The sequence below is a fragment of the Nyctibius grandis genome, chromosome 8 (genome assembly GCF_013368605.1).
Source record: "Nyctibius grandis isolate bNycGra1 chromosome 8, bNycGra1.pri, whole genome shotgun sequence".
In the NCBI taxonomy this organism is placed as follows: domain Eukaryota; kingdom Metazoa; phylum Chordata; class Aves; order Nyctibiiformes; family Nyctibiidae; genus Nyctibius; species Nyctibius grandis.
Window position 1 is genome coordinate 18,173,343 of NC_090665.1, and position 14,462 is coordinate 18,187,804.

The following is a 14,462-nucleotide window of genomic DNA, read 5'->3' on the forward strand; positions in this document are numbered from 1 at the left end:
GCTTAAGAAGTAAATTAAATTTAAAATTTCATGTGGATCCATGAAGATTACTGGATTGTACCATCCACTTCTGAGTGGTAGTTTTCTGAAACTGACCTTTCATGCCAGTATCTCCTGGAGGTCCTGGAGGTCCTGTACACCCTGGTTCTCCAGGAAGTCCTGGTAGGCCTGTTCTAAATGTTACTGTACCTGTTAATGAAATGAGCATGGCACCATTACATGAGCAGATTATTCAGACAATTCTCTATTTGCTAAGAGAGAAAAAAGTTGCAGGGATGAGCTGGAGACAGTATTCTTATCCTTATGGGTCCCTTCCAACTTGAATCATAACCTATGATTCTATGATCCATTTAAAACAGAGAACTACCTGGACAAATCCAAAACACCTGTAATTGGAAGTACTTGAGGATAAATATGGTAATGCCAAAGTAAATCTCAGCAGACTGTTGGATCCATCTGTTTAGCCTTTAAAAAGCATAGTCCCTTCTGGGGAAATTATTTCCATTTTATTTGAATCAACAGGAACATAATTCTTTCTTTTACCATGGTAAAAACTGTGGTAAAAACTACTACTGCTTTATTTTCATGCTGCCGGAACTTCAAACCTGCTTTAAGGCCCACTAAGACCAACAGTGTCATGTTTCTTTTATGAAGACATTTTGGCGATAGATAAATTTTTCAAAGAAAGAGAAAAGAGAAGTACTACAGTGGTACTGGTTCAGAAAAACTTGTTTTGGCCGTACCACATATAAAAGAAACATGACACTGTTGGTACTCCTAGTTAAAGAGGTATTCCCAGTTAATACATTTTCTCAAAGTTTTATAAACTGCTACTGCTTTATTTTCATGCTGCCAGAACTTCAAACTTGCTCTAAGGCCCACTAAAACCTCTGGAGGCATGCAAGTGACTTCTGTAGCTTTCATATTGGCCCCTTCTGAATTTAGTTTTACAGATTTACTACAACTTCTAGAACAATTCATTTTAAGAACAGATTTTCTCTCATTGGTCTTTCTTGGTTTTATGTAGCAGATCTTTATAGTCACAGTTATATAAAAAGGTGAGAAATCTTTATACTGGGAAGTCATTGTATCTTCTCCACAGACTCTCATTAGCAATGGATCACCAACCTTCGCTTCATGAATATCCTAGAACAAAATTTCCGAAGAGAAATTCTATTCAATCGTATTACTCAAAATACACTCATAACTTATAGAGTGTATTTTGAGTATGATATGAGAATATCTAATAATCTCATGCATTAGATATTGAGATGATTCTGGATTTGTTCTTGTTCATTATATATACAGTACTGAAATGTCACCTGGTTCTCCTGGAGGACCTGGTAATCCAACAGAACCAGGTCTGCCAGTAACACCAGGTAGTCCTGGAGGGCCTACAATACACAAGCCAGTTTGTCCTTTCTCTCCTTTTGTTCCTTTTGGCCCAGGAAATCCTGGGGGACCTCTCAGACCAGGTCTTGACACACCTAACCGAAGAGGAAAAAATATAAAAATGAAGTTAAAGGAATGGAATTTCAAAGCAAAATAAGTACTCAATAGGATGAGTGAGAGACAAACATACTGAGTTCATCCCACAAATCTGTTTTATCTTGTAATATATTAAATAATCACAATGACAATGTAAAGGCATTTAAAAATTGACTTTAACCTCTCTTTAAATACCTGGCCCATCACTTTTGGGTGACAACTTTTTACACTTAAGAGATATGTTTAAAGTCATCTGAAGTTAAGATTCCACAAAGCTGATTCAGTATAATGGGCAGGAAAAACAATGTATTTTATTGTTGGTACTGGATCATTACACGTACCTGGTCTGCCAGCATCCCCAGGAGGACCCTGTGGACCTGCAAAAGCAATGTATTTAGAACTTAAGTTAAACGACTGTATACTCTGCAAAGTCACTACTCATTAATACTGACTGAAAACTTTGGGCTTCTGCATTTTAACTTATTTTATCTTTTAAGAATTTGGTTTTGCCTGAGTAGACACCTACTACTTATGCAACTGTTAGATACTGACAATTCTCACTGAAATCGGGCAAGATATTGATGTTTACAACAGGTAGGAGTAGGATCCACTGCATTTATCTTAGAGGGGGATGCACTTAATTACTTGAGAACGACTTACAGGCCTGCAAACTTTCTTTTTTTTTTGCCACTATTAATTGCTCTAGTAAATATACCACCTCTTAACAATGCATTAATAACTTTGCAAGGCTCAACTTTCCTGTTGCCATCCCTTGGAAGTATTTAAGTAAATTTATAAAAACGAAGAGCATTCACTGAATGCAGCACAATCACTTGGATACATAAATATTTGTAAAACTAGAACATCAAAACACAGAAGGCAAGGACTTGCTGGATGAGTATGAGATATAGCCTACAAGATGCTGCCTCAGAGTTCATCCCACAAGTCCTTGTTATATTGTGAGACAGCCCAAATAACAAACCAGTACATTTTTATTTTACAGCATGGCCAAAATAAAGAAAATAAAAACTTGCCGGTCTTTATTATTTTAGAATGATAGGCAGTAAAAACGGTGTAAGACAAACCATGAAAGCTACCAAAAAAAAAAAAAGGAAGAGAGAGAGAAAAAAGTGCATGACCTTTAACAGGAGACTTACAGCCCTGATGGTTTGTCTATGGCATATACAAATAATGCGCTGATGCAGTAGACATGAGACGGGATGTCAGTGAGCTTAGGTGCACAACCCAATTATCTGTGCAAAGAAGTGTGCCAGCTTCATTATTTTTAAGAGGAAATATGGCCATAAATCAAAGTCTCAGGATACATTTCAATTCTGCAATTTGATGGGAATAATTTGGAAATACTCTCATAAAGGCAGAAGCAGGTTGCTGGGTGCCCAAAAACCTAGCCTGCAACAAGCCCTTTGAGTTGACAGCTCTTGCTAGAAGATTCTAGTTTTGATGTCCCACTCACCAGGCATGCCACGTTGACCTTTTGGTCCTGGAGGTCCGGGGGGCCCTTCATCTCCTTTTTCACCAACCATATTATCATAATACTCTGTCTTAAGAGAAAGATGGTAAGAAAAGAAAGACTAGTAAGAATGAAGAGAGAAGCACAGTGCCTCATATTGAACATTTGGTTAGACCGATGTTATGATCTCATTCATAATTTTGATGCTGTGACACCATGAGACCTTTCTAATCACATGGTCACTACAAGCAGCCAGAAATGAAACCGTAATTGTGCCAAGATAATGCCAAGAGACCTGTACAAATAGATGGGGCTGGGATTTCAGCCCAATTCCTTAACTCCCAGAGAACTCCTCTGCCTGCAGATGCAATTATACAGGCAAGGTATAAGTTGGAGGCCCAATCACAAATATTACGGTAGCACGAAAGAAAAAATATTCTTGAAAGAAACCTTGGGGAATCACTTAGTCTATTCCATTGGCTCAAAGCAGCATGAGCTATATCTAGACTGGTCTTTTAAATAATCATACATGAAAACAGTCAAAAATCAACTACTTAAATAACATGTGCATTAAAAACTCATTCCTATAAAAATTAATAATTTATTAAGGTTTAATATTATGCTTCAAAGTTTCTACAAACGACAGGCAAAATCAAAATGCAATTTGCTGTAACTCTATTTCTTTATAACTACAAATTTTTGCTCTTTTCCAGATTATTTTGCATAGGCACAATTACTAGCTAATCAGTATTATAATAAGTATTGTGCCTTGATATATAAACATCACACTGAAATTTAAATGGACTACTAATGCACCAATTTTAAAAGGAATAAAAAACTGCTTAAAATTAAAGTTCAAAGTTTTTACTTTTCTCCTACTGATTTTTTGAAAAGCAGTGGTTTTTTAGTACTCTGTTAATATCACAAGGTTTCCATCAGGTGCGCATGGGGCCTTTAAGAAAGCTGCTAGCAAGACAGCATGACTAGACAGAAAAATTGTACTCATACCACCTCTTGCTTTCTTTAAAAAGTCTTCTTAGGATTTTAAAATGAACACCACCTGTTCTGGAACTGATTAGATATTGGTTTAAAAATTAACTCCTGTGAATTTTCGTAACTGTTCTGTGACACTCCAATCTCCTGAGGTCTAACCAGGCCCTGATCGTGCATCCACCTCTACATGAAGGAAGAAGCCATCTCTGTGAGACTCCCAGCAACATCAGTAGCGTAAGAAAGCCACACCTTGATTAGAGCATCATGGGACATCCGAGCATCATGGGACACCCATTATTGCCTCATACAGTCAGTTTGGCTTATTCTTATCCTAATAGTTTAGAAAAATGATATGATGAAGATAATTTACACTTACTCGACCACAAGCTCCTGGTGGACCAATGTTTCCTTTCATCCCCTTCATCAGAGGACAGAGATGGGTTTGATTATTAAAAACAATACATGACATGACATTTGGTACCCACTGTTACTTCAGCACATTGCTCATAACATTAAAAAAGAACTTCTGCTCCTGATCAGTCCTTCACCACCCCGTCTCTTCCTTACACAACTATTCAGCTACATACACCAAAAACTACAGGAACACATCAGCAGGCATAGATGGACACCAGTTCAAACACAATATCTATTTCAACTGAACCATTCCTTATTCCATGAGATCATTACTTGTCATCTTTTAGGTAAAGTAAAACATATTGGATACACAGTGATAAATAAAATGGTATAATAACCCCAAAACACACCTTGTCCTCATCCTCAAAAGCAACAACAAAACCATTAGACAATACCTTAGCTCCTTGCCTGCCAGCCAGTCCTGGTTTGCCCTGTTCACCCTTTTGTCCCTGCAGGTGACAGTACACAATTTTATGAGGATTAACCTTTTAGCACCGTCATCAGTAAGATCTAAAATGGAATGCTTTAACCTTTCATGGTGCTGGCAAGGTGAATGTGACTTGTTCAGGGGAAGAAATCTCAGGGAAAGACTCAGTTTGGGGTACAGTTCCATGTCTGTGGGAAATACCGCAGGTGTTTCATCCAAACCTGCCTTTATAACAGCACACTCCACCAATCCTGAGGTGGAGCCGCTCTGGATAGCACAAGTGTAGCAGGCTCTAGTTTGTTCTCCCTCTGCAAACTACCATTTCTGAAAGGGGAGAAACTGAACACAATGTGAGACACTCACGTTCAGCAACTCCCTCTCCTAGAACTTGGTCAGTCTGCATGATGGTGCTGATCTCAAGAGGTGTCAGCAAGACCAGGAGCAAAAATAGTGCAGACTGCTGCTAAGGCTTTCTGCAAGTGTATACATGCAAGGAAAACGGACTTCTCAGAGGCTTATGCAGTTGAATGCACTGCTAGTCAGTAAAGTTGAAATGGGAACAGAGCAATGACATGTCTTCGTCACAACAGAAAGTTTTCTTTCTGCTAGCTGAGGCAGTAGAGCTTTGTGGTCTGTCATTCCACAATCTTTGTCAGACTGGAATGTGTTTAGGCTCTCTGTGAAGGTCGTTTTGGCATGATGAAGATGACGTTTTAGTAAGGGATATGTGAAACGGGCTATTTTGACAATAAGAATTTTGATAAGATATTTATAAGGTCACTGTGTCCCTAATGATGTTGTTAAAGTGGAAGTGAAGTAAATATAAAAGAATTGATATTTAAGCAATTGAACAGAGTATTCCAAACACATTTGAATAAATTTAGCTTTTAAATTAGTACACAAACAAGATCATTTTGGTTATAAAATGGTGTATTCTAAGAATTATATGATCACAAGATGACAGTTTTAATATCTATCAGTCATCTTGTTTCAGGCCAAGGCAGCTGTGACCTTGACAATAACTTTTCTTTGTAAAAGAATGTCTTTGATTCTAATGATCAAAAATTACTCATTTTGCTTCTTGATTTATGCTGAAGTGAACGTACAACTGTTTTGCAAAAATTTTGAATTGTCTAACCAGAATTAAACTCAGTAGAATTAAATTTGCATAACTTAGACCATGTCCCAAACTCATTAGACAGTCAGAAGCAAGCAACAGTTCTTTTTATTTTACACAGAAGAGGCAACATGTATGAACTGAGTCTCTCTCTTGCATAAATGTATAAGGACATGTCCTAAGGTCAGCTGTGTGAAATGTTCCAGTGTATGCAAATCAATATTTTCAAATACATTCTGTAATGGGAAAAAGCTGTGACAGGAAGAAGATATGATCGTGCTAAACAGCTGACTGATATTTAGAAAATGTTTAGAAGGCTTCCTTCGTTACCGGTAAGCCAGGTGGACCTGGGGCACCTTCTTTTCCAGGTTTACCCTACAAAGGAAAAACATAAAATAAAATCTGAAAAATAAGAAGATCAAAAGAGGGGTCATTCAAAGCGCATAACAACTATATGCTGTGCATATAACTGTATTTTAGGTCTTTATAATTTTTGAAAAGCCATTAAGGTTATTTTTAAAACATTCATTATTTCTCATCATAACTAATGTTCATAAAACTCTGCAAAACAGGGAGTAAGACATTCCCTGGACATTCCTCCTCCTGTGGAGGATTGGTTGAGGCAGACACTTTACCAGCACCAAGTGTCAGGCGAGTGCAGAAAGCTTGGTGCAAAATCAGGTCCTTGCAGAAGCAAGACATGATAAAACAATACAGCAGCTAACAGCCCTTCTAATGGTGAGCATGGAAAGATACTGAAGGAAAACTTTTCTCTTGCAGGAAATGGGGTTAAGAGATGACTTGAAGAGAAATTATGTAATGAAAAAGAATAGGGAGTGCACTTCAAAGGTATTGGAAGTAGGGCAGTACATGGAAAAGTGAAAACAGAAGGAGGCAGCATGCCAGAGGTATCTGCTATTTTCTGTGGTGCACAGCACGTTAGGCAGCCTTCTGCTGCGGTCCTGGCATCTGGTGTGGCAACAATACATGTTAAGCAATTCATAACAACAACAAAAAAAGAAGATAAAGGGAAGGGAGAGAAGGGCGAAAAATGAGAAGAGAAACAGAAGGAAATGAAATCATAATTCTGAATATGGATACCTTACTTGCCACCTTGAAGGCAGAAGTGAGGAAAACCTGGTTCATTAAAATCCACAGCAGGAAGGTAGTGATAAGATAAAAGGGGGGTGGCAGATTATGAGCTCAGAACAACAGAGGAGAAAGTACATTTTAGAAATTTGTTTTGCACAGAATAAATCAATGAAACTCAAAATAATTTTGAAAAAGATGACCCGACCATGAATTACAATGTAAGCATCAGAAAAAAAAAACAATACTCAAAAGATGGCAGAACTTAACCAAAGGTGATATTCTGGAAGAGAAGAAGGGGAGCTGGAATGATGTCACCACAGGCTCAAAACTTGCTTGCACAAAATAATCATTTTTTTCTAGAACATAAAATGCAGAGCCATTTGATATTTTGTGCTCACTGATGTAATTCCAATAGCAAAAGGAAACATTTTGTTTTCATTTTAGAATAGCTACTCAGTCAATGTCTTAACACAATTTGTATTTCCTTAGCATTCTTCAAGGTCCATAGGCAGAAAAGCAAGGGTGCTCTACTACTTCCTCCACAAAGAAGGGAGAGGTGAATTAAGAAGAGTTCTAAAAATACTGCGTGACAGGACAGACCTTTTGCAAACAGAAGACATAATATGGGAGAAACACAGAAGATGGAGGAAGAATAACACACATTGGATAGGAAGAACTTTTAGTACTTTACACCAGTAACTCAAATAGAAATTAAAATTTTCATAATGTATAGGTATAATAAAAATATAATAAAAATATACCTGCTGGCTCAGCATACTAATTTAAGTCTGCTGCCTTAAGTAAACCCAATGTTTTTAATTCTCTTCTACATATACACTGGCACTATAAAGCCAGCATGTGTTCAGAAGAACACTTTTTTTTTTTACTAAGTTTCAACAGTAGAACCTTTACAGCAAAACAAATAGAAGCGCATCCACCATCATCTAGCCTTCACTTCATGTACTCATGGCATGTGAGCCTACAAGAAAAGCCATCTGACTCTCACAGAATCACAGAATCACAGAATGTTAGGGATTGGAAGGGACCTCGAAAGATCATCTAGTCCAATCCCCCTGCCGGGGCAGGATGGCCTAGACCATATCACACAGGAACGCGTCCAGGCGGGTTTTGAATGTCTCCAGAGAAGGAGACTCCACAACCTCTCTGGGCAGCCTGTTCCAGTGTTCGGTCACCCTCACCGTAAAGAAGTTTTTCCTCATATTTAAGTGGAACCTCCTGTGTTCCAGCTTGCACCCATTGCCCCTTGTCCTGTCAAGGGATGTCACTGAGAAGAGCCTGGCTCCATCCTCATGACACTTGCCCTTTACATATTTATAAACATTAATGAGGTCACCCCTCAGTCTCCTCTTCTCCAAGCTAAAGAGACCCAGCTCCCTCAGCCTCTCCTCATAAGGGAGATGTTCCACTCCCTTAATCATCTTCGTGGCTCTGCGCTGGACTCTCTCTAGCAGTTCCCTGTCCTTCTTGAACTGAGGGGCCCAGAACTGGACACAATACTCCAGATGCGGCCTCACCAGGGCAGAGTAGAGGGGGAGGAGAACCTCTCTCGACCTGCTGACCACCCCCCTTCTAATACACCCCAGGATGCCATTGGCCTTCTTGGCCACAAGGGCACACTGCTGGCTCATGGTCATCCTGCTGTCCACTAGGACCCCCAGGTCCCTTTCCCCTACGCTGGTCTCCAACAGGTCTGCCCCCAACTTGTACTGGTACATGGGGTTGTTCTTGCCCAGATGCAGGACTCTACACTTGCCCTTGTTATATTTCATTAAATTTCTCCCCGCCCAACTCTCCAGCCTGTCCAGGTCTCTCTGAATGGCTGCGCAGCCTTCCGGCGCGTCAGCCACTCCTCCCAGTTTTGTGTCATCAGCGATCTTGCTGACAGTGCACTCTAATCCCTCATCCAAGTCATTAATGAATATATTGAATAGAACTGGTCCCAGAACCGACCCTTGTGGGACTCCGCTAGACACAGACCTCCAACTGGACTCTGTCCCATTGACCACCACTCTCTGGCTTCTTTCCTTCAGCCAGTTCACAATCCACCTCACTACCCGATCATCCAGACCACACTTCCTCAGTTTAGCTGCGAGGATGCTGTGGGAGACCGTGTCAAACGCTTTACTGAAATCGAGATAGACCACATCCACAGCTTTACCATCATCTATCCACCGGGTAACATCCTCATAAAAGGCTATCAAGTTGGTTGAGCATGACTTCCCGTTGGTGAAGCCATGCTGAGTGCCCCTAATGATCCCCCTATCCTTGATGTGTCTCTAGTCTCTCAAGTCTCTCAAGACTCTAGTCTGGTTTGCTGGATGAAAGAGCTTTTGAATCTAAGAAAATTTGCTCTGAGTGGCATTGAAACAAACACTGGAGAGCAACACTAGTGCAAAACTGCTTTCCAAGAAAGACTAACATATGTGTACTCAATTGTTTGCACATACCTGTGGTCCGGGTTCTCCTTGGTCACCCTTTTCGCTCTGAGAATCACCAACTGGCCCCTGCAACAAAACCACCCTCAAGATACACATATTTTGAGACTCAAATTTTCTAAATTAAATATATCTTTTACGATTTTGTTATCTTAAAAATAAGTATAAAAATAAAGTACGGTTAGAATGCTATTAATAGCTATTATGTTCTATTCCTTAGTTCTGTTCTATTCATTAAAGGTTGGAATAAGTAGTGTAAATACTGGACTCTAAAGAGTAGCATTTACTAGGTGATGCTGCCTGAACATCTGGATGCAAGGGATCTACTTCTGGTCACTTACTGTAAAGCCCATTGGCCCTGGAAGTCCTCTTGATCCTTTTTCTCCTTTCTCTCCTTTCAAGTCCTATTACACAGAAAATAAAAAAATAATATGGTCTCTTGGATTTTTCTGTGCTTACCATAACACTCAAGTTTTACAAATAGGAAACCTATGTTACCAGCAAGCTTCTTCAAGCAGAGATGGTTCTACTTACATGACTAAAAGAAACAGAAACTTCATAATAGTGCTCCTGCCCGAAGCCTATGATGTTTGAAAAAGAAACTGGCTTTGCGCATGTTTCTGAATATAGTAAGTTCAAAAGGACCTACCTGTGATTGCATGCAAGGGGAACGGAGTAAATATCCCCAGAAATGGCAACAAATTGCAAGTGAAAAACAAATAAACCTTAGTTGCTTCACTGGAGCTACAGTTACCTCCAATATGTAAACGCAGTGGCTACCTACATAATCCTTGCCTCTGTGGGCTCAAGATTAGACTACCCTACTGCATAGTACTATTATATATTGGGCCACATCCTAAGATCATTGTAAAGCCAAAGCTTATGGACTGCCTAATTATTACCTGGTTAGACTCATGCCCCAAACTATTTACATAAGGAGTTTTGAGGGGTTTTTAAACCTTAATGCCCAATGTCTCTGAAAAATGGCCATGCCCCCATGATAAACTGCCATAGCTGTGACTGGGAAGTGCTCCAGGTGGTCCATATTTGATTTAAACAGGGAAGAGCTGCTGTGCCTAAGAGTTGAATCTTCCTTCTGCAATCTTTCTCTTCTCTCCTCAATATAGTCTTGATGCAAAAATCACTTTTTATTTTAGCATATAATGGAGAGGGAGTTTTGATAACTCCAGGGATTAGATGCAAATTAAATAAGGAAAACAGAGTCAAGAACAGGTTGAAGATTTTTTCTGTTAATATGTGAAGACTTAAAACCGTGTATCAGCTACTGCTGCTTAAGTTCTATATAAGGACAAAATGCAAGAATTTAAATTCACAAAGCAATATTTAAAATGAAAGCTGAATCAGAGTATTTCCTTTCTCCAATACTCATTGTTTTCCCAACACTTCCCATGATTACTCATGTTCCAGTAAAAACAATGAGAAAATGAACTATGAAATGTACATGAGCATGTTGTAAGCTTTTGTGAAACTCTGGTAGCTCAGAGCCTTGATATTTTCAGTGACAAGGCCCAGAGGTCAACACAGCTGTGGCTTTGATAGCTATTCAAAAAATCCATGTTGATTTGGTGAAGCTAAAAGTGATTTACTTTTCATGTACTCAGAGATCCACAGCAGGTGGGTTACTAATAAGCATTTAGCATTCCACTGGCATTGTGCAGATGTGCATGTGAATACACAGGCCTCAGCTGAGCTGGCTGTACAGACACACTCTAAGAAGAGCTTAGTATCTAACTAAACAAGTCTGAAAAATGTTAAGATGGGTAAAAGGAAATGTTATTGGAACAATGAAGATGAAAATGTCCTCTCAAAATAAAACCTAGTAAGATGGCTTATCTGAATGTGATGTTTAACAATTTTACTACCGTCATGTTGTCTGGTCCACTTAATGTCACAATAACAGTTCCTGGTGGTCCAGGGGGTCCAGTTAACCCAGTGTCACCCTTGAAAGAAAAAAGAAAAATAGAGCAATTACAAGCAGTATGTTTTTATTGTTTCAAATTACCATCACTATACTTTTGACATTGTGAAAATTTTTCTGTCATTATATTAGCCATTAATACGGTTAACTTTTCTCTTTGTTTGCTATGTATCTTCCAATAAAAAAGCATACGGAAGACTTAAGACTACTATGACAACCTTCTCCTAGCTGAGAAATATAAAAATGCATATGGTGATTTCTGTTAAAGTATCTAGAATTAGATTAATTTTTTAATACTATTTGCTTATAAATTATACAACTATTTTAACTCTAAATAAAAATATCTCCTTGATCATAATTTTTCTCACAATTTAAATCAATCAATAAAGTACATGAACCATCTTTGGTGACATCCTCAAAACTGCAGTCTGTGTATTACAGGGAGATGACAGATAAAATTAGCTTTCATGTGTTCTTAACTGAAAACATTGATATCACAGTATACTTTTTATTAAGGATCTTTTAGAACAGGGAAAGTCCTAAATGTGATCTTTCCCGTGGAGCTCAACAAAACAACATCCATAATTTTCAGTGATTTTAAGCCAGTGGAATGCCTCTGCATGCACTTTCAGCATAACAGCAAAGAATGCATCACTCTCATAAGCAAGCAAGATGCTCCATGGAAAATTGAGCTAATGCTAATGAAGAATCAATTCTATTTACAGAAATTTTCCCAGGAAACTTCTAGAAAATTACTACTCTTGGTAGTAATTACAAAGTTAAAACCAATCCCACTGTCAGATAGTGCTGCTTCAGTCCACAGCTGAATCTGTGCAGGTCAGTTAGCATAACTGTGAGATGCCCCTTGATCTTGAAAGGATCCTGTAAGGACATTCAGACTGACTACACTGGTCCTCCAACTGCAGGCTGAGGTCCTGAGACACAATGTATGTATTCATAGTAATTTCTAGCTTAACGTCAATTATATGAGATACAAAGTAATAACATGGACAACAAATCATCCTATTTTTATTCAAAATCTGGGAGGTTCTCTAGCATCATAAAGGCTGACACCAAAAAGATGATGGCCATAAGAAGCTGTGATTTACAGCTGATATTTACCAATGTTTACATACTTAAATAAGCATTTAGGAACACTGTGTAAATGATATATAAATTAATTTCATGCTGTGTGTTAGTAAATATTAACTACTGGCTCCTCTTAGGTTTCTACCCTTCTATCAGGAAGTTTATATCACTGGCTCTTATGTGAAAACAGTTTGTCCTTAGATATTAATTGCCATGTTTCCATTTTCCAATAAAAGACTGCCACATATATACTGAAAAATTTTATTTCCGTGTGCTTACTTCCCCAAACATTTCACCATAGTACATCAGAAAAAGCAGAAAACAGAAACAAAACTCAAAAAATGTTTTAAGCATTTTATACAATTACCTTTCTTCCTTTGGTTCCTATTACTTTCAGTCCCATAAGACCCTGTAAAAAAATCCCCAAATGTTATTTTTTTTTATTTTAAAAACACCTACAAAATGAGTTAATTGATGTTACACATAATAGGAAGTTTTCATTTTTATTACCAATCTGAGACTACCTTAGGTCCAGGAGGTCCTGCTTTCCCTGGCATGCCCTACAAAAACAGAAAAAAAAAATCCTTAATTTAAAAAAATTACAACCTTCAGCACCAATATAGGCGTTTTGAAGTACCCAATTTTCATGTGAGTTACATCACTGTTTTTTTTTCTTTCTTCTACCATTACAACTGCAATTTGTTGTTAGAGGGTGACAGAATGTCTACACAGTCTAGTTGCAAACATATACATCTCTATTTTTTAGAGTTACACCCATTAGTATTTAAAGTGAATTTATGGGTAATTATTTGAAAATTAAAATTTATGCCTACATGGACAAGGATGCTTCTGAAAACATGAAAATTACCATGCATAAAAATAACCAAAAGAAACTGAAAAAAAAATCAGATGTGTGCAGAAGGATATGTATTTCACATACACATGTCTCTAGACCTCAAACAAGTCTAGGAGAGCCAGGTACTTGTATTTGTGTAATTCCATGGGTTTCTGGGGAAATCGAAGGTTAAAGTAGCAAGCGAGACATAAGTTCATACTCACTGAAGCTCCTGGAGGGCCCTGTGGTCCAAGTTCCCCCGGATATCCTTGAGCACCCTGGGCACCCTGGATATCAAAAAGGAAGTAGGAATAAATCTCCTGGCAAGATTATGAGCAAACCACAAAGCTAAATTCAATGAACTGAATAACAAACAGAGGAGCAGCACAGTCTCTGGATTTCTTTTTCATGTCTCAGGATAACACAGAAGTACAATTCCTCCTCACTGTTTCATTGGTTGGCATATGTTTTGAAACGTAAGAAAACATACCATAGTTCTAATACTACTCAAGTGAGAATGTATGTCCTATTTAACTGTGGATGTTCTCATAATCCATATAGTCCTACTGCTAGCCCTAATAAGCCTTTAATCTTTCCAATATTCTATACAATAAATTCTATACTTTAAAGCTTCATTTTCAAAGAAATGGAAAATTTAAAATTTTCATTTTCCTTTTAATGTAATGTCCTCAATTTACTGTAACAATCAAAAGAAATGTCTCCTCTGACTTATATTAATCTCCATTTTTAAAATATGGATCATACTGTCCTTTGTTAGTACTCCTCTAGAAGTTCAGCTGGTCTAATCTGTTCAATCTTACTTTATGGGGAATTTTTGCAGTTGGACTAGGTGGTTGTTGTACACTTCTTCCAACCAAACTATTCTATTCTATTCTATTCTATTCTATTCTATTCTATTCTATTCTATTCTATTCTATTCTATTCTATTCTATTCGTAGGGGTAAAACCCTAAATTTATGACCAGTTGTTCTCCATTTCGGAAGTATTGCTGTTTGTCTGCAACTTGACTTCCCTATCTCACTCTACTAACACATAATGGACACTGTTTGTTCTGATGGCAAAATTAATTACTATTGTCTTGGTGTACTCTGTTTTGTAAAGTCAGAAGAAAGATATTGGA

The 14,462-nt window shown here is 38.0% G+C and overlaps 1 protein-coding gene across 1 annotated transcript in view; it reads right to left on the minus strand.

Annotated features, from left to right (window-relative positions):
• Positions 1–14,462, minus strand: part of COL4A3 (collagen type IV alpha 3 chain) — a 63,986-nt gene that overhangs the window by 27,408 nt on the left and 22,116 nt on the right. Inside the window, exons 10-22 of the mRNA XM_068406578.1 lie at positions 13,546–13,608; positions 13,011–13,046; positions 12,854–12,895; positions 11,342–11,419; positions 9,800–9,862; positions 9,471–9,527; positions 6,241–6,285; positions 4,762–4,815; positions 4,329–4,370; positions 2,963–3,050; positions 1,830–1,865; positions 1,323–1,487; positions 97–189 (exon numbers count right to left, since the gene is read on the minus strand). Of these exons, the coding sequence (XP_068262679.1) occupies positions 97–189; positions 1,323–1,487; positions 1,830–1,865; positions 2,963–3,050; positions 4,329–4,370; positions 4,762–4,815; positions 6,241–6,285; positions 9,471–9,527; positions 9,800–9,862; positions 11,342–11,419; positions 12,854–12,895; positions 13,011–13,046; positions 13,546–13,608 (862 nt within the window). The remainder of the gene's footprint in view (positions 1–96; positions 190–1,322; positions 1,488–1,829; positions 1,866–2,962; positions 3,051–4,328; positions 4,371–4,761; positions 4,816–6,240; positions 6,286–9,470; positions 9,528–9,799; positions 9,863–11,341; positions 11,420–12,853; positions 12,896–13,010; positions 13,047–13,545; positions 13,609–14,462) is intronic.